This window comes from Colletotrichum lupini, chromosome 2, assembly GCF_023278565.1.
Source record: "Colletotrichum lupini chromosome 2, complete sequence".
Taxonomy (NCBI): domain Eukaryota; kingdom Fungi; phylum Ascomycota; class Sordariomycetes; order Glomerellales; family Glomerellaceae; genus Colletotrichum; species Colletotrichum lupini.
In genome coordinates this window covers 5,471,348-5,493,111 of record NC_064675.1, presented here as the reverse complement: position 1 = coordinate 5,493,111, position 21,764 = coordinate 5,471,348, and the positions used below count along the sequence as shown (strand labels likewise).

General features: G+C 51.3%; 9 protein-coding genes across 9 annotated transcripts; 4 read left to right on the top strand and 5 right to left on the bottom strand.

Annotated features, from left to right (window-relative positions):
• Positions 1-1,004: 1,004 nt before the first annotated feature.
• CLUP02_03978 (uncharacterized protein) lies at positions 1,005-1,703 on the bottom strand (the record flags this gene model as incomplete). The annotated part of the gene is made up of 1 exon (XM_049282995.1): positions 1,005-1,703. One exon carries the CDS (start codon positions 1,701-1,703, stop codon positions 1,005-1,007), a length of 699 nt encoding a protein of 232 aa, XP_049140138.1.
• Positions 1,704-1,820: 117 nt separating this feature from the next.
• On the bottom strand, positions 1,821-2,827 carry CLUP02_03977 (YEATS family protein; the record flags this gene model as incomplete). Its single annotated transcript, XM_049282994.1, has 3 exons — positions 1,821-1,936; positions 1,961-2,527; positions 2,587-2,827. 3 exons carry the CDS (start codon positions 2,825-2,827, stop codon positions 1,821-1,823), a joined length of 924 nt encoding a protein of 307 aa, XP_049140137.1.
• Positions 2,828-3,920: 1,093 nt separating this feature from the next.
• On the top strand, positions 3,921-4,886 carry CLUP02_03976 (NAD dependent epimerase/dehydratase; the record flags this gene model as incomplete). Its single annotated transcript, XM_049282993.1, has 2 exons — positions 3,921-4,033; positions 4,103-4,886. The coding sequence occupies 2 exons, from the start codon at positions 3,921-3,923 to the stop codon at positions 4,884-4,886; spliced, it is 897 nt and encodes a 298-aa protein (XP_049140136.1).
• Positions 4,887-5,452: 566 nt separating this feature from the next.
• On the bottom strand, positions 5,453-6,385 carry CLUP02_03975 (SYF2 splicing factor; the record flags this gene model as incomplete). The annotated part of the gene is made up of 1 exon (XM_049282992.1): positions 5,453-6,385. One exon carries the CDS (start codon positions 6,383-6,385, stop codon positions 5,453-5,455), a length of 933 nt encoding a protein of 310 aa, XP_049140135.1.
• Positions 6,386-6,925: 540 nt separating this feature from the next.
• On the top strand, positions 6,926-12,072 carry CLUP02_03974 (cell wall anchored protein; the record flags this gene model as incomplete). The annotated part of the gene is made up of 7 exons (XM_049282991.1): positions 6,926-8,162; positions 8,464-8,665; positions 9,011-9,102; positions 9,711-9,983; positions 10,070-10,502; positions 10,557-10,817; positions 10,878-12,072. The coding sequence occupies 7 exons, from the start codon at positions 6,926-6,928 to the stop codon at positions 12,070-12,072; spliced, it is 3,693 nt and encodes a 1,230-aa protein (XP_049140134.1).
• Positions 12,073-15,464: 3,392 nt separating this feature from the next.
• Positions 15,465-15,848, bottom strand: CLUP02_03973 (uncharacterized protein; the record flags this gene model as incomplete). The annotated part of the gene is made up of 1 exon (XM_049282990.1): positions 15,465-15,848. A coding segment is annotated over one exon (384 nt), but the record flags the coding sequence as incomplete, so codon positions are not given.
• A 153-nt stretch (positions 15,849-16,001) lies between these two features.
• CLUP02_03972 (uncharacterized protein) lies at positions 16,002-17,025 on the top strand (the record flags this gene model as incomplete). The annotated part of the gene is made up of 3 exons (XM_049282989.1): positions 16,002-16,407; positions 16,481-16,850; positions 16,908-17,025. 3 exons carry the CDS (start codon positions 16,002-16,004, stop codon positions 17,023-17,025), a joined length of 894 nt encoding a protein of 297 aa, XP_049140132.1.
• A 166-nt stretch (positions 17,026-17,191) lies between these two features.
• CLUP02_03971 (uncharacterized protein) lies at positions 17,192-17,557 on the top strand (the record flags this gene model as incomplete). The annotated part of the gene is made up of 2 exons (XM_049282988.1): positions 17,192-17,466; positions 17,509-17,557. The coding sequence occupies 2 exons, from the start codon at positions 17,192-17,194 to the stop codon at positions 17,555-17,557; spliced, it is 324 nt and encodes a 107-aa protein (XP_049140131.1).
• A 113-nt stretch (positions 17,558-17,670) lies between these two features.
• CLUP02_03970 (uncharacterized protein) lies at positions 17,671-19,220 on the bottom strand (the record flags this gene model as incomplete). Its single annotated transcript, XM_049282987.1, has 7 exons — positions 17,671-17,859; positions 17,911-18,170; positions 18,313-18,355; positions 18,437-18,597; positions 18,696-18,855; positions 18,884-19,135; positions 19,182-19,220. The coding sequence occupies 7 exons, from the start codon at positions 19,218-19,220 to the stop codon at positions 17,671-17,673; spliced, it is 1,104 nt and encodes a 367-aa protein (XP_049140130.1).
• Positions 19,221-21,764: the final 2,544 nt, after the last annotated feature.

Sequence of the window (21,764 nt, the reverse complement as noted above, 5' to 3'; positions counted from 1 at the left end):
TGTGCAAAACTCACCATACATCCACTTTGCTGGACTGCATCTCCTTTCCATCTGTTCCATCACTTCCTCCTCGCATGGCGTTAGGGGAAACTCCTCAACTTTTTGGTTTTGTTTTTTTAACCATGGACGACAATGGTACATCCATTTGTCCATTTTGCTATTAGTGTTAATGTGTACATATCACATGGCGTTTGAAGGGGAAACAAGGGGGGATACCGGGTATCATACAAAAAAGAATGGGATTGGATCAGAGAGAAACGGCCTCACTCTGATTACATATTTGGATTCTCGGGTTGGGATGAAGACAGAGGCCAACCAACCACGCTAGTTTACACGATGACGCCACGACCAAACAGTTGATTTTCCCTTTTTTACGAGAAAAAAAGGGCGGCTGTTTTACCTCGGAGTCATAAAAGTCATCGGTATACTACACCACCCCAAATAGCTCGCCAACGAGGCGGGCTGATTTATACAGAACACATCACAACCACTACAACTTTTTTTTTTCCTTTGTCATTTCAGAAATATCGTATCGCGAATCATCCCCACCGAACACCTCGATGGATCGGATGGGTAGAGCTGGTGTGTACAACAACACATGGGAAAGAAGGGAATTGGGCTTGCTTGGAAATCACCCATCACAGATTTTGATTGATTGAAAGAGGAGGAACGCCGTTGATGGAAGACGGAAATATCGTGGATATCCATTTTTTGTGTCACTTGCGATCAAAATTACTATTTCAGGCCCTGGCTCACAAGACGAGTTTCACGGCGCTTAGACGCATGTCAAGTTTAGGCATGTCTGAAGAAATCAAAAAACTCCCATCTTCTATGCATTTCGTTGTTCACACCGCTTGAACTTGCATGTGAGGTATAACTTTTTGTTCACCGCCGGACCGTGCTTTTATCGCTCGTTTTGTAACTCCACAGTCGAAGCAAGGCTCCCTGCCATCTGCGCTGTCATGAAAATATGTATGTATGAATGCCTGGTGCTAGCCTTGCTGTCAGAGATAGCCCTGTCCACCGTCCGGCCCACCAGTCGGACCCTCGTCCTTTGGCCTCTTCTTCTCGGGCAGTTCTGCTTCCGGTGATGCTTTCCGCTTTCTCACCTGTACGCCGGGCGGCGCCGGAGGAGGACTCAGTATCGTAGACTGACTCGAAGTATCGTCCGACATCTGTACATCTGGCTCGTCCCTGCTCGTCTGAGAATGCATCGACATCGTGTCTGCGATTGCGTCGACCCCTGTCGGTGGGGCAGGCTCTTGAACTTGGCTACCGCAGTTGTACATCTCTTCGAGGCTACTGTTCGGTACCAGTCGACACTGGGAGCGCGCCGACGCGGAATAGTTTGAGTGGAAGAGACAATATGTTTGTCCTAGTCCGGTGTCTGACGTGCCAATCCCGGGACCATGGTTGACCTCCACATGAGGGTTTGTCGAGCCCGCGACGCCAGCCGCTAACGCCTGCGTTGGCCTATTCCGATAATCATTCTCATCTCGATGCCATCTCGAGGCTCCAGGAGGCTCTGCTGGCCACTGCTGTTCGCCATCGGTCATGGCGGTATCCATGTTGTTGTTACGCCTGGGGCTTGGTGTTCCAAAGCGTGGTTCCTGTTGATGGCGGATGGGCGAGCTGCCACAGTCCATCTCATCGTCTTCCGTATCATCGCCGCCGCCTCGCAGCCTGGGTTGATCTCTATACATTGCGCAAAAGTAATCCTGCTTGGACCGAGTTCGCAAGAGTAATGCAACCGATATCAATAAGAATGCCAGACGCAGAGTCAGCACCGTGTCGTTAGACGGTTGGTAGGCTCTGTGCTCCTAGACACGCTGGCTAATGAGCTCCAACTCTGCCTTGACGCGTTTGAGCCTCTCCTCGTCCTTGGACAAGGCAAGTAGATGGGACGCGACAGCCACCTTACGAGCAGGCCTTCTAGCTGCTACACTGGGCGGTTCCTAACCGGCCGTAGCAGCAGCAGCGTTCTCTGCTTTTAGCGCAGCCAGCTGGGCCTCCTTCTCCTTGAGAATCTCCAGCTGCTGCTTGGCCATTCCCTTGGCCGTGGTCTCGGCCTCCTTGAGCTTCTTGACCTCGATCTGCTCGGTCTCGAGACTGAACGGCTGACCAGGCTTGTTGACGGCGGGCAGCAGTGCGCTGCGCTCCCACGCCACCTGGACGTTTGATGTCTTCTCTGGCAAGGCCGGGATCGGTTTGTTCTTGCCTTTGCCTCCTTTGCCAACTGGGTGGCCCTTGGGATGAGCACCGGAGGTGAGCACTTCGTAAAAGGCTTCGTACGGCTCGTTGAAAAGCTGTTCGTCGTAGGCCCAAGCGCGGATCTCGCCGTCGTTCTGTCGCAGCATCTGCTCCTTCTCGGCGTCGGTCCGTCCGTATGGGTGAAGACGCAGGTTGTGGTACAGCGTCTGAGGTTTCTCTCCCGACTCGGTCGCGTAGTAGATCTTGATGGTGATTTCAAACTCTCCCCATCCGGTTTCTTGGATAAGGAACGGTTTGCCCGGTTCGCCGTCGATCACTGAGTGGTGGTTTAGCAAGCGCATGATTGCGCCAGGACTCGGTGCAAGGGCAACTTACTGCGAACGTGGTCAGGAATGGACTCGTGTAGCTTGAACTGCACTCTCCGAATCCAGTACGTGATGTCGATATCGTCGATGGCCTTGACAAAGACCTCCCATGAATGGGTGTGATCTGCCGGTACGCCTTCCGGCTTGGGGTTGGATTCGGGGTCGAAGGGTCGGGCGGTCGTGCCGTAAATGAAGGGTCGTTTAATCTGTGTACCCTTTACGCGTTTGCCGAGGCTGCTGGGCGGCGCCATATTGATGGGTAAGATAAGTGTTGCTCGGGTGATGCGATGCGTTCTGGTCAATGCCCAATGAGAGTGCCTGAGTAAGTTTGTGAGGATGTAGTGGGGAGATTTGGGTGTTGTCGAAAATGGACCGCAAGCTAAGACGGCAAGAAAATGGTAAGAAAATGGTTCCTGGCGTAGACAGCCTTACGCCAAAGTTTGAAGTGGGGCATCCAGTAAACCAGCCAACAATGACCGTCTCTCTCGGGTCAGCCCCTGCCGAAGAGACCCTTTGCGCCGTGCCTACTCCGTACGTTGCCTTCAAGGACTTAATGTTCCTTGCACTGCGTGATTGCCCGCAAAGTTCCCAGGTGTTCTTACCTCGATCACCTCAGTGTTGAATCCAGGAAGCAGCGGTCTATAAGTCTTTAAACATTGCTATCGAGGGTCGATCTCCCTGTGTGAAGGGTAACGAAGCGAGCACCACTCAATGGTGACAGGAATACAGAATGATTCGACCTTTATAATCTTGTAGTACTTTGAATTTTCTGTGATTTATTTCGACTACTTCTTGGATTACGAAGCCATCTCCGATCTCTGGAGCCTCTTCTAGTTTGGGCAGTATCAAGGTAGGTAAGATAAGGTAAGCTGGAAACAGTGGAAGGTGCAGCCACCATCGCGCACATCGAATCTCGAGCCAATGGGGAGCTTGGGGGAAGAACTGCCACTCCAACCCCTGTAGCTAGCTGCAACTCTTTAGTTGGTGCAGCACCTGCAGCACCTCAGCCTGCATCATAGGGAAGGACCCCTGACAGGTTTTAACTGGGGAGCTGGGTAGCTGGGGCAGCTTCCGGACGGGTGATGATTTCATGACTTTTTTGAGCTTTCCATCCGCGTCCGGAACGGCATCGAACCACCTTCGGAAGAAATCTGGCAATCACCTAGCGCCGAACCCGGTCGGCATTTCAATTTGACTCCATCACCGTCGATCCGGCTCACTCTCTCCTTTCGTCTCACTGCACTTTGTCACCTCCAATTAGTGCTGGTTCTCATCCAATTGGTTGCCTGGGTCACTCTCATCTCATACATCGTCCCGTTCATTTCATTCAGTCACACTCTCATCATGTCAACCTCAGCCGTAGCGAAGAAGCTCGTAGTGTGCGGCGGCAACGGCTTCCTCGGGTCAAGAATCTGCAAGTATGCCGTCGCCAGGGGCTGGGACGTCACATCCATCAGGTACTCATCCTCCTCGTGAACCAATCTCATGTTTCTCCCTTCATCCCCGCTAACACGTCCTCTCCACAGCCGCTCAGGCGAGCCCAAATGGTCCGCCGTAACCTCATCACCATCCCCTCCCCAATGGTCACACAAAGTCTCCTGGGAGCGCGCCGACATGCTCAGCCCAGTAACCTACGCGCCCCTCCTCAAGGGCGCCGACTTCGTCGTCCACAGCATGGGCATCCTCCTCGAAGCAGACTACAAGGGCGTCGTCTCGGGCCAGGAGTCCCCCGTCTCGGGCCTGCAAAAGGCCTTCGCCCCCGTCAAAGACCGCGGCGTCGACCCCCTAAAGACCTCCGCCGAGCCGGGCGGCGGCCCCGGGGCGGACCTCAAGCCGCCCAACCCGAAGGACCAGTTCTCCTACGAGGTCATGAACCGCGATAGCGCCATCGCCCTGGCCAAGCAGGCCAACGCTGAGGATGCAAAGGCCTTTGTCTACGTCTCTGCCGCTGGCGGGGCGCCCGTCCTCCCCGCGCGGTACATCACCACCAAGCGCGAGGCCGAGAGCACCATCGCCAGCGAGTTCCCGCGGATGAGGGGCATCTTCCCGAGGCCGCCCTTCATGTACGACAGTTCGAGGAAGTTCACGCTGCCCCTGGCCGCCATGACGGGCGCCGGTGCCCTGTTCAACAGACTGACCGGTGGCGTATTGAGCGGACTCATGGGCGCGAGCGGCGTGAAGCCTCTGCCGGTCGAGACCGTTGCGGAAGCAGTGGTGGAAGCACTCGATGACATTAAGGTTCAGGGCCCGATTGAGGTTCCCGAGCTTGAGGAGTTGGCAACCAAGGGCTGGAGGAAAACGATGCTCTGATGTATTGAGAAGATTGTATTTGTAATATGCCATAGACTGTACCATCCTCCAATGCGAGGCCTTGAAATGGATTGAAAAGCCATCCTCCAGCCTTGATCTCTAGAGCAGATCAAGTAGACTTTACCTCTGTCCTCGTAAGCCAAACCCAAGGTATCAATTAACCCGCAAGACGAAAAAAAAGAGTTCACCACCGGTGTGGCTACATCTCTTGGTGCTCATGCTGGGATTCGAACTCGGGTACTCGCTAAGCCTGTCGTCGAGTAGGCTGGTTGGCGTATAGATTGTTGACCATTAACCACTCCCCCACCCAGCCAGTTTGACCTGGCCCGTCGACCTAGACGGGTGCCTGCTGGCTGGTGACGGGAATGGATTTGAGGGGGGGTATAAGGGCTTCCCTCTGTGTTATTCGGGTGTATATTCTGGCAACGGGGAAAGGCGATCGGATGAAAGTTGGAAGGAACGTACGGTTAGCACCGTTACTCTTTAGATTCCTAGCCGGACTATGCAGGTACATTAAACAGGTCTCTGAACACAAGAGCATCCCAATTTATCCCAAACGCCAGCGCTTAAATCATGGTTCCTCGCTCAAAGCTGTCCCTAATCTCCGCAGTATACTTGTTGTAGAAGCGCGCCAGCTTCTGGTTGAATTGCTTGTTCTTCTCGTTGATGTACGTCACGTCACCGTCGTCGCCGTTCTGTGCCATGCGGTCCTTTCTCTTCTTGAGTCTGTTCGCCTCCGCCCTCCTAAGGTCTTCCACCAGCCGATCCACTGCCGCCTTGTCCGGCTTATTCTGTGCGAACGTGGTTGAGTCGGCTGTCGAGTAGAAAGACCCGTCCTTATCCACCGCGATGAGCTCTCCGTCCTCGGTCTCAACAATATCGAGGCCGCCCGAAGCAGCGGCGCGCTCGATAGCCGCCATCTTGTCCTTTTCGTACTTTTCCATGTCGGGGGCAATATTCCTCAGCTGGCGCTTGTACACCTTGTTGCTTTCGGCAGTGTAATCTTGGAATGCGTTGTTGTCGCGGTGCGCCTCCTTCTTCTTCACATGTTTATCCCACTTCTCGCTCTCGTCAATCGTCCAGTCCCAGGCGCGCTTCCGCTCAAAGTCGCCACCAGCGTCCTCAATGTCGGCCTTGAGCAGCTTTTGCGAAGCGACGGCCTGCTTGCGGTGGATCGCCGTCAGCTGGCTGGGGTCTGATGCGAGACGTTGTGATTCGAGCGTCGCCTCTTTCAAATTCTGGTCGGACGAGTTCTTAGCGCGGGCTTTGAGGGCCTTGAATCGCGCCAAGCGGTCCTGTGATTTTGCCGCGGCAGTTTCCGCTGTGGGCTGTAGTGGTGCTGCTGCGGTTTCTGCTGTCGCGGGTGCGGTTTCCGTGATCGTGCTAGGTTCCGTTGCTTCGGTCTCTTCAGGCGCGACACATTTTGCTGGCGCTGCAGTATTGGCTTCCTCCTTGGCGGCGGTACCCATATTCGTCTTTCTCTTCTTGGAAGGAGGCATTCTGGATGTGTTGCGAATCGTCTGAGGTGTTGCCGGTCGCAAGATGTGTAGATGTGGGTTGTTCAGGAATCGCGATGTATGATTTTGGTGGTTGTATGGTGATGTGAAGTAAAGTGACGAAGAAGTGGGATCTCATTGGGGGACCATAATGGATGTTCAAGTGCGACTCGACCGACGTTTCTCCGATAGGTACCGCCACCACAGTCTAGGTGCCTTATCGACCCATGTGGCTGATGGGTATGGCATATGTGGCTGAAGGTCGGAAGAATAGATCGGCCCACCACCGTTCCCCCGCAGGATCCATACGGGTAACGGACTCCTGCAAGAAACACCCGTGGCTGTGCGGCCGGGTCATCCCTGTCGTTGCCCCAACACCCCTGCGCCGAGAGTGCCCTTGCATCTCGTTACCTCGACGCGCCCCCTCTCAGTATGCGGCTCCCCAGGATCAGACGACTTTTCTGAGCAACGCTCGCGTGTCCGTGAATAGCCTCTGAAGGTGACCGAAGCTTATCGGAGAGTAATTCACCGTACACCTCAGCCATGCGGCCACTGAGAGCCGCAGGCGTCTCTCGCAGAAGTGCAACTGCCTGCTTGCACACTACGGCGCCATCGCTGGTTCGGCTACAACGGCCGCGTGTTCACGAAAAGAAGAGGCCGGCAGAACCGCTAGTCCCATACTCATGGCGGCCCTTCGAGGTGCCAGAGGTGGTTCTCGACCTGGACAGCTGGGACAACCCAATCGCACGGCCGTACGATAAAGATGAGATGCAGACTCAGAGGAAGAAATGGGAGCAGAACTCCATTGTCGACGCCACGTGGCAACGGATCAAGCACTTTGAGTATGAACGCCAGCGTGACAGCGAAAAGTTTGCCAAGGTCAGCGTCAGCCATCCTTGGTATCAGCACTGGCAGGTCACAGATCTCGACATTATGACGGCCGCTCTGAAAGGCGACTCGCGAGTCGGTCCGCAAACCCAGAATCGCCTAACGGAGGAAAAACCACATCAGAATGATGCTTGGTGTGATCTGAAGTCGGTTGCTTCGAAGAACGCAATTCCATTGACCTCGCTTCGAGACGATAAGAACTTCTTGAGCTGGTTGCTCCAACGAAGGCCCACCACGGCTTCTTTACCACTAAAGCGCCAACGGGAAACTCGAGCATTTATTCGACGACTGGAAGATCTCCAGAGCCTTCAGCGCTACCTGCAGTTTCTACTTCAGCATGGGGAGAAGGGGTTTCAGCTCATTCACAACGCGGATCGGGATATTGCTTTTGTGTTATCTCGGCTCCTCACCAAGCCACCCAGGTTACGGCCCTTCGTCGACCTCCTTCCCTTTATCAACAGCATCTTTGCTCTCCAGAGACAGCATGGTCTACCTATTAGTCCTGGTCTCTGTGGTATCTGCCTGATCATCTCGGCCAAGGCGTTTCAGCTGCCGGCAGTATCGAGATATCTCAAGCTTGGGCTGAAAGAGGGTCACTGGGTTGGTGAGGGCTCATCTGCTTCTGATGTCAAGACTGCGGTCAAGGCGCTTATTCGATGTTGGGACAACAAGAGGCGCTTCCCAGATGTGGACCGTTCTGGAGACATAGTTCGCCGTCTACTCGGAGAGGGTTTGGGGGAGGACAGCGCTGCTTCCTTCAAGGTCGTTGCGCATCACCATCCGGAGGACGAAGGGTTGAAGGAACAGTTGGCGGTGTTGTTACATCGCGTTGCTTCCGCCCCAAAATACCCTCCGTCTATGCATAGGACACCTCATGTCTTGGCGGAACAAAGTTAGGGCTACCTGAAATAAGCAGGTCCCTAAGTCATGGATGTATACTGTACAAACATTGAGTGGGCTGAGAGAAGTCAGACCAACATCGAGGTTGGGAAGCGGTGGAGATATATATCAATCCCCGCAAATTTCAACTTCAATTACTCAACTTCAATTACTCAACTTCATTGCTGTGCTGCATAACACCCCACGTGGGCCAAGACGCGTACCCTTTACGTCTGCTTTGCACGATGACTTGCTTATTGTATGCCAGCACCTCTACTCTCACATGATGCCTAGCTAACATACGAATCCGCAAGCCTCCTTTGACAGCGCCTCTCCCCATTCAGCCCTGTCATGCCTGCATGCGAACGCGGACTCAAATGCCATGTGGCTTGCTGAAGTTTCCAGCCCAGAGGAGACTAGTCTCGAGCAAGCTGAACCAAGTCCCGCTAATCCTGCCAGCCCATTGGGTCTACAGTCCAAGTCAGGACAAGCCAAGCTCAAGCGCTTCCCTATTCCGTCTAACTGCACATAACATCCTCCGCCGTGTTCGTGTCAAGCTGGTGCTGCCACTCTCCATTGTCTCCGATACGCTACATTTCGCCATGCTTCTGCATCAGTTTTCTAGCAGATGATGGATCAGTGCTGTATGTCAGCAGGAGCCATGGAGTTCTTCTGTAAATCCGGCGTGCCCGGCATCCACTGGCTCACCATAGTTGATACCTGTAAGCTGTCTCCGTCTCGCCAAGGGTAAAGGTTGCGAATAATTTCAACACAGAATAGCACGCTCTAAGTGGTATTTCCAACTTTGGTATTTTATACACCATGAAAATGCAACCAAAACAAGAGGCGAGCCCACCAAAGGAACCGCCCTGGGGTTACCGCAAAGCCTCGTAAGCTCAGGCATGATCTGCTCTACCTCTGGATTGAACTTCAGCAGGAGACCAGAGCAACAGGTACGTGGCAAAGCGAACCATCTCGATGCGTGGCGCTTCAGACCTCGGACTAGGAGTCCAGCTCCCTCACCCGTCCGCCTCTGGTCTGGAACGGAGCCCCCGCCAGCTCGTCTGGATCCGGCCTGGTCCGGACGCTGCAGATCAGAAATGTCTCTGACGCTGCCGCTGGTGCTTGTCAACAAGCCCGATATGTTGACAAGCCCAAACTCTGTTTTCTCTATCTTTCCCATTCTTCGAGAGGCCCCTCCCCCGTTCTTGTCTTTGTTTGAACTTTCCTTTTCCCTTCGTCCTTCGTCCTCGAATGAAGTGATAGTCAATGTCCTGTCAAGACTGATCTACCATCGTTACGTTACCTTCTTTCCATTTTCTTCATCTCAACTTTTTAGAAATTCCGTAATTTTATCACATTCCACTGTTTAGACCAAGGTATCAAACCAGACGATCATTGCCTTGCAGTCGTCAAGTAGTTCACTTCCACCTTCCGAGACATACATCAAAGTGGGAGATCTCGATCAATCAACTCTCAATTAGCCGACTGTCCACTCCCTTTGCTCATCTTCACACGTTATGCGCATGACCCTTTCCGACTGAGGGTCGAGTATCACCAGGAACCTGGTCCGCGGATAGATCAGGATCGACATACCGCTGGCGGGAAGATAACACGGATCGCGGATCACCGCACAGAATGGCATTCTCTAGCCCCTTGTTGACGGTTTTGGCCCTGGCCTTGCTCCCGGCATCAACTTTGGCGCAGAATGATCCGGTCAACGACTTTTGCCGTCGCTTTGGGCACCAGACCGCTGTCGTCGATAACAAGCTCTTTATCGATGGCGGCCTTGTGAATTGGAATCCACTTTCATCTTTTCCAGCCAACTACTCAAGTATATCACCTCAAAAATCACACCTGCAGTCCCGTCTCCTTTTTCATCCAATGGCAACATTCAGTTCCCACTAACACCCTGTTCAGATACATGGCTTCTATACCAAGATCTGTCTTCATCTACGGCTTCGGGGATGCCCCCCCTTTACGCCAATCTCTCCAAGAATGGATCAATTCCTAACGTCGCCGGCGGTGCCCTTTGGTCTGACAATGTCAACAAGCGACTCTATCTGTTTGGCGGGGAACGCAATGCAGGGGAATCGCCCATGCCCTTCAACCTATACGGCTATGATATCCTGAATAATCAATGGGATTCTTTCGGCCCATCTCGTACGGGGGCTTCGATATCAAAGGTTAGCTACGGCGCGGGAGTCTCGGTCGATACGCGCGGCGAAGCATATTACTATGGTGGATGGTTGAGCAACGCCTCCGTTCCTGGATGGGGCACTGGTCCGCCAGTCGCAACGACCGGCTTGGTGAGATACACCATGGATACCAATAGCTTTGCCAACAACACTGGGTAAGGAGAGAAACCTTGGTCAAGCGAATGCACATGATACTGACACCTACAAAGTCCTGACAATGTACGACGCGCCGAGGGCAGCCTGCATTACATCCCCGCGGGAGACGGCGGAATGCTCATCTACTTTGGGGGCATACAGGATCTGGCTGGCAATGGAAGTTCTACCATTGGCCAGCCCATGGACCAGATATTCATATACGACGTGCTCAGCAGCAAGTGGTACACGCAGAAAGCCTCAGGTGATGTTCCTGGAATGCGACGACGATTCTGCGCGGGCGTAACTTGGGCAGGAGACCAGTCGTCCTACAATATGTGAGTACATTGCTTCATGTCCATACTCACTATTTGCAACCCATCTCACACATATTCCAGCTATATGTACGGCGGCGCCAATGTTCCAGGCGTGCTGGGCGCGGGATTCGACGATCTCTACATCCTCTCGATCCCAACCTTTACCTGGATCAAGATGTACCCCATCGGCCGCAACGGGACAGGAGACTACCCTCACCATTCAATGTCCTGCAACATCGTACCTGGCCGTGCGCAAATGATCATCTCGGGTGGCACGTTTCCGCTCTCCCAAGACTGCGATTCACCCGGGCAGTGGGGAACCCACAACGCGGACCTCGGGAAACAGAATGCCGGCAAGGTTGTCTGGGAGTTATACAAGCCCAACAAGACAACATACGCCGTACCGGACGAAGTCATTGCCGTAGTAGGAGGCAACGGCAACGGCGGCGCTACAAAAACTGCACCGGCGGCTGGTTTCGACTACACCGACGTCAGCCTCCTCATCACGCTCACGGCCAGTATTCCGAGCCGTACGCCGACGAGAGATGTCGGCAGTACCGGTACTCCTGCTCCCACAGGAGGCCTATCTACAGGTGCCATCATTGGCATCGCGATAGGAGCTGCAGTTCTAGTTGGCGCCATCGCCTTGGGATGCTTCTTCCTGGTCCGTAAGCGTCGGTCAGACCGATTCCACACCGGAGCATCGCCGCCAGGACCAAGCCACGTATATCACGCCCAGAGCATGTCAGAAGCGTGGTCACCACCCGCGGCATCGCCTTACTCACCACCATACGGACCTTCTCCATTCACGCCTCCTCCCCTGTCCGCACATCCGCAATCACCGCACCCAATGTCCGCGCACACGGTGCCGCCGCACATGGGCCCGCCGATAGAGCTGCCTTCCGAGCCGTCATACACGACTACACCAGCGGCTCTCGCGGGCACGACGACGCTCACAAACATATCGTCCACGGCGTCGTACCCGCCGCAGCAGGCGTACTTCCCTGAGACGACGACGCTGCTAAATCGGCCGCAGTACGACGCCCACGGCAACATGTGGATGCCGCAGGTGAGCATGGTGCAGGTCGCCACCGGGGTGAGCCCGCCGTTGCCCGAGTACACGCCGGCGAGGGGCGACCAGAAGACACCGCAGCCGACGGCGGCCGAGGTACGGCACGAGCCGCCGCCGCAGGAGCCGCAGGAGCTCAGTGCGGACCCGGATGATCGTGCGGAGATGAGTACGAGGCAGGAACATCAGACGTACTATAACAGATGAGTTTGGTTTTTGCAGGCGCGTGGGTTATTCTGTTTCTTTGTAGTTAGCCTGAAGCCTGGTCTGTCAGCGATGATACCGAGCCAGAGATGGAGGCGAATGGGATAGTGGTACTGTCGAAGGAGTCTAGCGTTTGCCTCTTTGGTTTGTTCATTCTTGTTACTGGCACTATTCCCACTTGGAGTTGATGGTATGGAATTATGATCACGCGAATTTCAGTAATTTCTCAAGGTACCTAGCAGACACCTTAACCATCAGGGTTCGGAGCCATCAAGGTTCAGAATGTGATAAGGATTCCGCGAAATTTCGATCGTTGTCAGTCCGCTGATCCGGTTCGTGTAACTCCATGACATCCATGCCCAAGAGAGATAGTTACACCGCATTACAACAGCAGCGCCCGCAACGTTCGACGCGTTGTGGCCTCTAGGCTCTAGCCCGTGAATGAATTTTGCCAAGATCACATCAATATGAGTCAAGGTCGCGTGACTTGTCCGCATGCGGAACTCCTCTGGACCCTGAGAGACCACCAACCCATGCAATGCCGGCAGGCGGAGGGGGGCGCCGAGCAATGACTATCCTCTACCAAGCAGACTCTAGGATCTTGCCCCCGATCCTAAGAAGGGTCCGGGTGATGTGATGAGTCCATGTCATGATCGGCTCATCAGCCGCAGCGCACCGTTGTCCGCCCATTGCTGTCTCTTCACGAGTCCATATTCCTCTCTATCACTGTGGCTCTGTGTATATACACGTGCACGAAGCGTACACTCATCAAGGTCGTCAGGGATTCCTTCGTTGCGCTGCGCATATGCCGTGAAAGTTTAATACATCAAAAAACCCGATGGCCCCCAAGGCCCCCATGAGTTCCATCACCGCAGGCAGGCATCGAGTGTACATGTAGCATAGCGCAGAAGTCAAAACTCCTCAGCAACGAACCATGACCGTGGCTTCCAGGAGCTTGTATTTAGGTCCTCTTGGCGCGCGTGGATAGAGACAGGTGTGAGAGGGTCCCCACGATGCTGTGTAACCATCGGGGAGGAGAGGGTGGGAGGGCGGCCATGTGCACCTCGGTGCCGAAAAAACGATTTCCGTTGTCACCAGTCTTTGCTGCTTCCTGTATCCATACAGATATACTTTTACCTCACAGTTACACAACGGTTTCTGAACCCTCCTCTATCCGACTCGTGACTCTGCAGACTCTAGACGTTGGAGAAGAGGCATCCCGATATCGCACTCGTGATCTGCAGGTGACCAGCGCAGCGATGCTTCAATAAACGAGAGCGATATCGGACAGCTCGCTGTGCCTGTGACTCAATCGTCTTGCCCGGGAGGGGCTGAGATCTTTGATCCACCGAGCTCGGTGAAGTCTGTGCTCTTAAGTCTGGGTAGTTGTTGGTTCGCAAAGGTTTTGTTGGAGCTCTAATGGAAGGGAGCTGTTCAACATGGGTGAGTGGACGGGGGATGGACAAGTTGAACGCTGATCCTGGAACCCTCCCCCCCCCCCTTCCCGGGGCCGGCCGGAAGGGCGGGGCCAAGTCACGGAGCTACTTTGCTGCTTTGGACGGACGGAACACTACTTTACTTTGGTGACTAACTTCGACCTGGATCTACCGACCAACTGCCGCATCCACTTGTTCACGTTGTTTTGAATTATCGATATGGACGATCCTAAAGAGAAGATCTGTGATAGTGACGGGTTGTGCAGTAAACTTCGGACTGGCTAACGTTAGGAATAGAGCCGTCCCATGTAGCCAAGAGATGTAGTGCCGTCAGCCCAGCACGTCCATTTACCATTCGGCCGGGAACAGGATGAAATCTCTTCCTTAGTATGCGCTCTACTCTAAGCGACGGGCGACGACTGCAAGTTAAGCCGATCACCACGTTAAGTCAGTTGAGAAAGCATTTCGTCATAACGTTCCGATGGGGCGTTCGCTTTGCAGAGTCGACTAGCGTAGATCGGAGAGAATAGCACAACGAGTAAACGGCATATTCCATGATGGGTAAAAACCAGTGCAAAATACATCTTTCCCACTACCCTATCCCACTGCCTGAGTCTGGATCTTTCCTCCTAGCCCCTCCATCGGCAGATCTCCCTCCTCCCACATGGACAAAAAATTTCCATTGGCAGATCCGGAAGGGAAAGAAAATGGGTTGACAGTCCCGCGAGCTAATACGGAATACCTCTAGTCGAAAAGCCTCCTTGCGCCTATGTATGATGTAATACCGAAGGAGGGAGGGGGACCTGGGCTCAAGCCGCACCGGCGAGAGCGGGAGGAGAAGACCCCCAATGTGTCTCAGTGGGAAGGACAATCAATTTCTGCAGGGTCCAGAGTGCCCAGAGGCGCTCGACGTCGGGATGTGCGTTGACTGACGGTGTGGCCCAGAGTCTTCCATTGTCAAGCCAGGAACACTGCCCGCACTCTTTTGTGCCAATGTCTCAACGACCACGGTGGTATCTCTCCGAGGGGGCGGTGGGCATGGGGACAGGGAAGAGATCAAAGTGAGAATGTCTCAACGGCATGTGGGCAGAGACATCTCCCGTTTGTTCCTCGTCAAGACTCCTCCCCTCTCAACCGCCATAGTCGTTCTCTTTGAACCCCTCACGATGCTGACGAGGTTCGCAAAACCGCATTCGGTAGCAAAAGGTACCGGATTCAGAAAAGGTCGCTCGAGCAGCTCACCAACAGCCAAGACACCATACTATGCCTATACAGATCCCGGCCGAAGACAGAAAAAACGGGGTACGAACGACTTTAATCCCCCTTGGGTTCTTTAGCTCTTGAGCTCTTTAAGCTCTTTAGCTCAACATAACCTACATGTCATGGACTTGACCTCTAGGTGGCCTTGGCTTCTTGTCGACTCCGAAGCTGGCTGTGTTTTTTGGTCGCCACCAAAACCAACAACACCACCCAAGGAAAACCAGAACGCCCAACACAGGACCCGATCCCGCCGTCGTTCCCTGTAGACTGTAGTGGTTCAATATCGAAGTCCCGTCCCAAAGCTCAGGTCGCACCCGCATCGACCGCGGCCGCCTAGAGCAGAGGCACGGATCTCAATTGCCGTGAGCCGCATGCGAAAGACACGCGACGCCACGTCCCGCTTAGCCCAGAGGCCTGGACAACCTTGACCCATAACCTTACCAAGCGCTTGGAAAATACTGCAGAGAGGCTCAATGATACTGTGGTAGGCATTTGAAGTTGCTAGTATGGTCATGGTCATTTTGGTCACAAAGCTCAACGAAGCCGTTGCACCTTTATGAAGGATGTTTCTAATTTCTCTGATTGTCTGTCACGCTCCTCATAATTCTATCATTGCTCTATGAACCTCACGCTCAAGCGAACAGAAACTCATAACCAGGAGCATTTCGTCCTCATTATTATGCCTCTAGCTATCGAGTATCATGGCGCGGTAAAGAGAGCGAGTGAAGAGAAAATCCTGTTAGTCCCTCCGCCCATCACATCTATACCAGCCCTATTCCGGCGAACCGGGAAACAACCCATCCAAAGAGCCCCATCAAGCCACCGAAAGCCACTGCCGCGAGACGCTTGTGAGAATCTGGCCCCTACGGCCGTCGCGGCGTAGACCGGCGGCTTTGACAAGCGTCGAGCGTGGCTTTCTCGGTAGGTCCTCCACGCGGGGTGCATGCCGTTCTGCGTGTAGAACGGCAGTGCATATGGGCAAAACAACGGGATACAGAGCAAGATTATGTTCTCGCAAGGGAAGGAAGACAGACAAACATTAAACTCCAGAATGGTATAAGTAAACGTCTCGTCCCGGATGCCATGGTGAAGGTTTTGGCTAGACCAGACAGCCTCAACTCTCTCACACAACAAACATCCTCCTCATCAACAAGACCAACAAGACCTTTTCACTAAGGTTTACCATCCTATCCTCACAACCGGTCTCTAATATCTAATCGACATCAACAAACTAAAATGGCTCGCCGCGCTTCCCTCATCGTGACAGCCCTCCTGGCCGTCTGCGCCTCCGCGGCTCCCGCCCCGGTGCCTCAGCGCTCGTCAAAGATCACGGCCGTCAAGAACATCTTCACCGTCGGCAGCGTCTCCTTCGCCAACAGGCTCTACTGGGACTTTAGCAAGCTCGCCAACGGCGCCAAGGTGCCCGACGGCCTGCGCGTGAGCGGCTACCCCGTCAGCGACACGCACGTCTTCGTCACGCAGAACGCCTACATTAACGGCGGCTACCTCAACCTCAAGGTCGACGGCGGCCAAAAGTCCAAGCCCTACAAGTCTGGCGAGGTCGTCACCGTGGCCCAGAACATCAAGTACGCCTCTGTCCGGACCGTCGCCGTCTTCTCCGAGCCCGCTGGTGTCTGCAATGGTAAGCCTGCCCCCTTCAACAGATCTTGCCATCATCATCAAACACTCTTTCGAGACTAACACAGCATCAACAGGTATCTTCTTCTACAAGAACGACAACCAAGAGACCGACATTGAGTGGGTCTCCGACGCAAATTCCCAGAGCAACGCCGGCAAGCGCCAGGTCTGGTTCGCGAACCAGGCCACGAGCAAGTCCTCCCCCAAGTCCTGGCTCTCCGTCCTGCCCCCCACGAACCCGACCGCCACGGAGCACGAGTACCGCATCGACTGGATGCCCGGCGTCGTCCGCTTCTTCGTCGACGGCATCCAGACCTGGCAGACCACCCAGAGCGTGCCCACGCAGGCCGGCCCCTGGGTCTTCAACAACTGGGCCAACGGCGACAAGGGCTGGAGCGCCGGTCCCCCCGCCGCCGATGCCATCTTCAAGATCAAGGAGATTGACATGTACTACAACACCGCATGAGAAGCCTACCTACTCGGCCACAACACATCATTGGGCAGGCTTCTGCTTCACAGCTCAAATTTTCAACTTCATCGTACATACTTTTGGATAACGACAAGGCAACCGATTCATGAGGAGGAAAACGGTCTTGGAACAAAGGGAACTAATTGGACATAATGAGGAAGGAAAACGAACAATACCTTCATGAACAAAATGGAACCAGCTACTAAGGAGGAGGACATAATAACGAGGAGGGCTTACTTCATGACCATAATGCAATAGTAATGGACATAATAATACAGAAAATCAGAAAACCCCCAAAATCGAGTCATTATCAAGTGCCATGCAGCATCCGACGCGCACCATTGTGAGAAGAAATGGGAATGACCCTAGGCCGCGGATTAAACAGCTCATCGGGACGAATGCATCGTCACCGACCCTCAAGCATTTGCCGTATCCGAGTCAAAAAGCACCCGGCGGATGGGGCAAGATATCCGTCCGATGCGTGGAAACGTGGAGGCGGGCGGGCGGCCGCAGGCCCTGCTGCTGCCGCAGCAGCAAGGGCAAGGCCATGCAGGTAGGAGAGAAAGAAGACAGAGGTCTCTTCTCACCCTCGATGTCCGCGGGTAAAAAGCTACTGTCAAAGCTATGAACAATCAGGGTCCCCACGATCTTCTCTCCCACGATATGGATGGACCCCAGAAAGTGATAAAAAAGGGTTAGCGGGTTGGAAGATCATCCCATGCGAGGAACAAGGGGGGAGGGGGGGCATTTTCGACTTTTGGATGCGACGAGCTTCTTGCGGTTGGGTTCGTCCGCACACTATCCTCCGCAAGCCTCCGCTTCCCGCCCGCCCGCATGGAATGATGCTCCATAGATAAGACTCATCGGGAGCCGTTCGTTTGGTGTGCAGTCAATTTTTTCCCTTCCCCATTGTGCGAACCAGAGATCGTCTTTCGCGCCCACCCGTGTGCCCAGTGTGGCTGGCCCACGATGCCCGTCCATTGTCGTCTGTTTTTACGTTGGCCCGAAGACAGTCCGAGGCCGGTTCGGCCCCAGTACCCGCAGACGGGATAGCTCTAGCCTCTTGAGCCTCATGTGGAAAAGCTTCGGGCGTGGGAAAAAGGGGGGACAAAGTGCGAAGAGGCTAATGAGAGCGTTTCCCGTGGGCCAGGTTGAGGATGTCCGATAATCGGAAAGCATGGTTCTTTCGTCTCTCGTTGGTTTGCTGCGACTTTTCGACTTTTGCGTACAGTACGGCCGCGCGCGCGCCCCTCCAACTCCTCTCAGGTCCTCGTTTACGCGATGTTCTGGACTTTGGGCTAAAAAGGACTTGAACCGGGGGAAGGGGGGGGGGGGGGGTGGTTTCTCCTTGAGACGAGACAGGCAGACGCGAGTGCGGTTCGCGAACCTCTCAGAGGCTCAAATGGCGTTATCTTGCATGATAGCTTCCTTTCCACCCACCCCTGTCTCTCGTGGTGCTCGTCGGGACGGCGTCCAAAGGGTTCTGGGTTCCTGTCAAGGAGGGTCGACAAACCCCACCAGCCCGTGGGGTATTACTCTTTCAACAATCCCGAAAGTATCCGACCCTGCCCGGTGTGGCCTGGGCAGTCACGGTGTGTTCAATGGATGCGTGGGATGGGATGTGGAAGCGATTGGTGTGTATCTGGCCGAGAGAGGCAAAAGAGCTTTCGCCGGTTGTTCGTACGGGGGGACGAGGGCTGAAGCAGAAATTTTCGTCGATTTTGGCTTTAGCTTCAGCTTCAGCCCTTTTCAACGGCGGCCCCTTTCAGCTTGTAAGCGAGGACCCCGAACTAAGGTAGGCAAACACCGTCAGCAACGCGTACGACAACCAATGACAATCTCCAAACGCAAGAGAAGGGTTGGATTTTTCTTGTAGCTTTGAAATTCCAAGCTATCGGGAACCGATTTTCCACTTTGGCTCGGTGATTTAGACCACCGAGGATCACACCCATCAAGGTGAGTGACGAGGGGGCCCGAGGGGTTCTCATGAGCGCGCGGCTGCTCGGCTCACCTTGATGGGCGGGCGCTTTGCAGATAGCAGGATAGCGGCAGATGACCCAGAAAGTTGAAGAAAAGAACCAGAGAAACAGTTCAAGATAGTCTTGGATGCCCCATGGTTACGCCATGCCGTCTTCTGCCGCCTGCCGTCAGTGACGAAGCTCAAAGAAGAGGAGGGGTCGCGAGCGTGGGGTTGAAACTCGCGAGCTTGATGGCGTGCATATCGAGAGACTGAATGCCGCCCGTATCCGTGGGAGTTCAGGGTCTAGACACAAAAGAGGCATGCCGAACGGGACGGAATCGACACGCACGTCGTTGAGATGAAAAGTGACGTTTTCTTGCCTGCTCATACGCAATAAGCAGAATATCCGTAACTCCTCGGTCCAGGATTGTATCTCTCCGTATCGCCGTAAATCTCGGGAGTTGCGTCAAAAGTAACCCCGCCGATGCCAAGCTGGTGGAATATAGAACAATCTAATCAATCATCTATCAATCTATCCATCAATCAGTAGCAAAACTCTAGTCGGACTTCGGATGCTATGGCAAAAGGAGAAAAAAAGGGCGATAATATTCTACCACCAGCTGCCGCTATTCTACCACTAAGTATAGCTACGGCTGCTATATAACCGCCGGTCTCGGGTATATGCGTAAACTAGGCTTTACGTAGTTAGTATTTAAATAGGTTAGGCTAATTAGAGGCCGTTAATTAACTTATAGTTAATTAAATTATTTTAGTAAAAAGTACGGTAATTAATAAATTAGCCTAATTAACTACCTAATTAACTATTAATTACTTTATATAGCCTATAGCTCGTAATTTAGTAACTTCTTCTACTTTAGCCTCGTCCTCTACTTTAGCCTCATACTTATTAATAAGTCTATTTATCTTACTTTTTATTATAAGATTAATATTATAAGTATAATTCTCGTTGACTAGATCTTATAATACGTCTAATTACGTAAGATTATTAATTAATTAAAATCGTAATTTTATAAGCGTTAGTAGCCGAGGAGCCCCTATAAGATTAATTATATTATTATTAATTACGTTAATTACTTTATTAGTAATAGCTTATTAATACCCCCGCTATATCTTTATATTAAGCTTATATATATTAAAATTATATATAATCTTAAGGCCTCGTTAAGTAGAAGTAGCCTTACTTAGTACTAGAGGTATTATTAATAATAATAATATTAATATAAGTACTACTTTTATATTTGTTTTTTTATTCTGCCTTTACTAGTTACTCGGGCGGTTCTTAATATCGATTATATAGTATTAATACATAGTATTAATAGATACTCCTACTATCTTAATAGACTAATTTTTTTAAATTTTCTAACTTTTTAACTTTCCCTCTTATAAAGTTTATAACTACGGATTATTAACGGCAATATTAAGTACTTAACGCTACTACTTTATAAGCCGCTTACTTAGCTAAGTTTATTACCCTCTAGGTAATAATAACTTATAATAGTATAATATCGGAAATACCCTTATTACTATCGTTAAGAATAATACTAACTTTCTTACTATTAATATTTATATACTTTTAACTTTGACTCGTATATATATATACATATTCGTTACTTCGTTTCTTTTATTAAAATCGAAAAACGCTATTTCCCTTATTATTTATTACTATTACCCTATTACTATTACCCTATTATTATTACCCTATTACTATTGCCCTATTACTATCGCTATTACTATCGCTATTAAATTATCTACTTTAAATATGTATTATTAAAATACCGAGATACGTAGTTATTATTAACCCCTAGGGCTTCCTTAATAACTAAAAGTTCGATTTTATAAGTATTATACTAAAGGACCCCGAACTATAATACGGCCGTCTTAAGGAATACGGATTAGATATTATTAACTTAAAGATTAGAAAGATATATATTAATATAGCTATTACCTTAATAAGCGCCTAGCTTATATAATATAATAGCTTTAAAATATCTAACTAACTTTAGAGTATTATTAATACTTTAAAAACGTAGTATAAGAGTAGGTTAAGAAAGACTAAAAGGGATATTCTAGAGTTATTAAATAAGGTAAAAAGTAGGGGGTAGTTTTTAGTTATTCGGAGGGCGATTAATATATTATAGCGGGATTATTAGTATTTAGTAATAGCTACGGCCGGCTATTATTAGTTATAAAATTTATTACGTAATAAAGACACTCGATATTAACTCTAATAAACTAGCTTACTTATAAAGGCGAAGATAGCCCCAATAAGGCGGACCGGACCCTAAAGGGGTACTACTTTTATATATTTAGTAACTTCCTCGTATTTAAACGCAAAGGGCTCTTATTTAAAAGAGGTACTTAAATTAACCGCTAGTTTTTTTAACTTAAGCGCCCTAGTACTCGCTATAACTATTATAAAAGGGATTTTAAGGTAAGTTAGAACGCTACTATATTAACCTAATTAATTAAAAACTTAATATAAAAAAAGAAAAAACAGAATAGTAAGTAAAAACTAATAAGCTAGCCCTTTAGGCTTAGCGGTTTAGCTCGTTATATAATTATTAAGAGCTTAGTTTTATAGCTTAAGGCTAAGCTATAGGGCCTATAGGGCCCTAGTATTACGACTTAATATACATAACTAAGACCAGGGCCTACCCCGTAGGCTTATAGCGGCTATAATATATTATATATATAGGAGTATAAGAATATAAAGTAACTCCTACGGAATAGAAAGATTATAAAATAAGTTACGTAATAATAAAAAATAAAAAGGTCCGTATACTAAGGATACGGACCCCGTCTTTTTAAAATACGGAGCCCGTATATTTAAAATATAGGGCCCGTTAAGTAAATATATAAATAAAGGATATATTTAGGAATAAGACTTATATATAGTATAAACTTAAGCTAG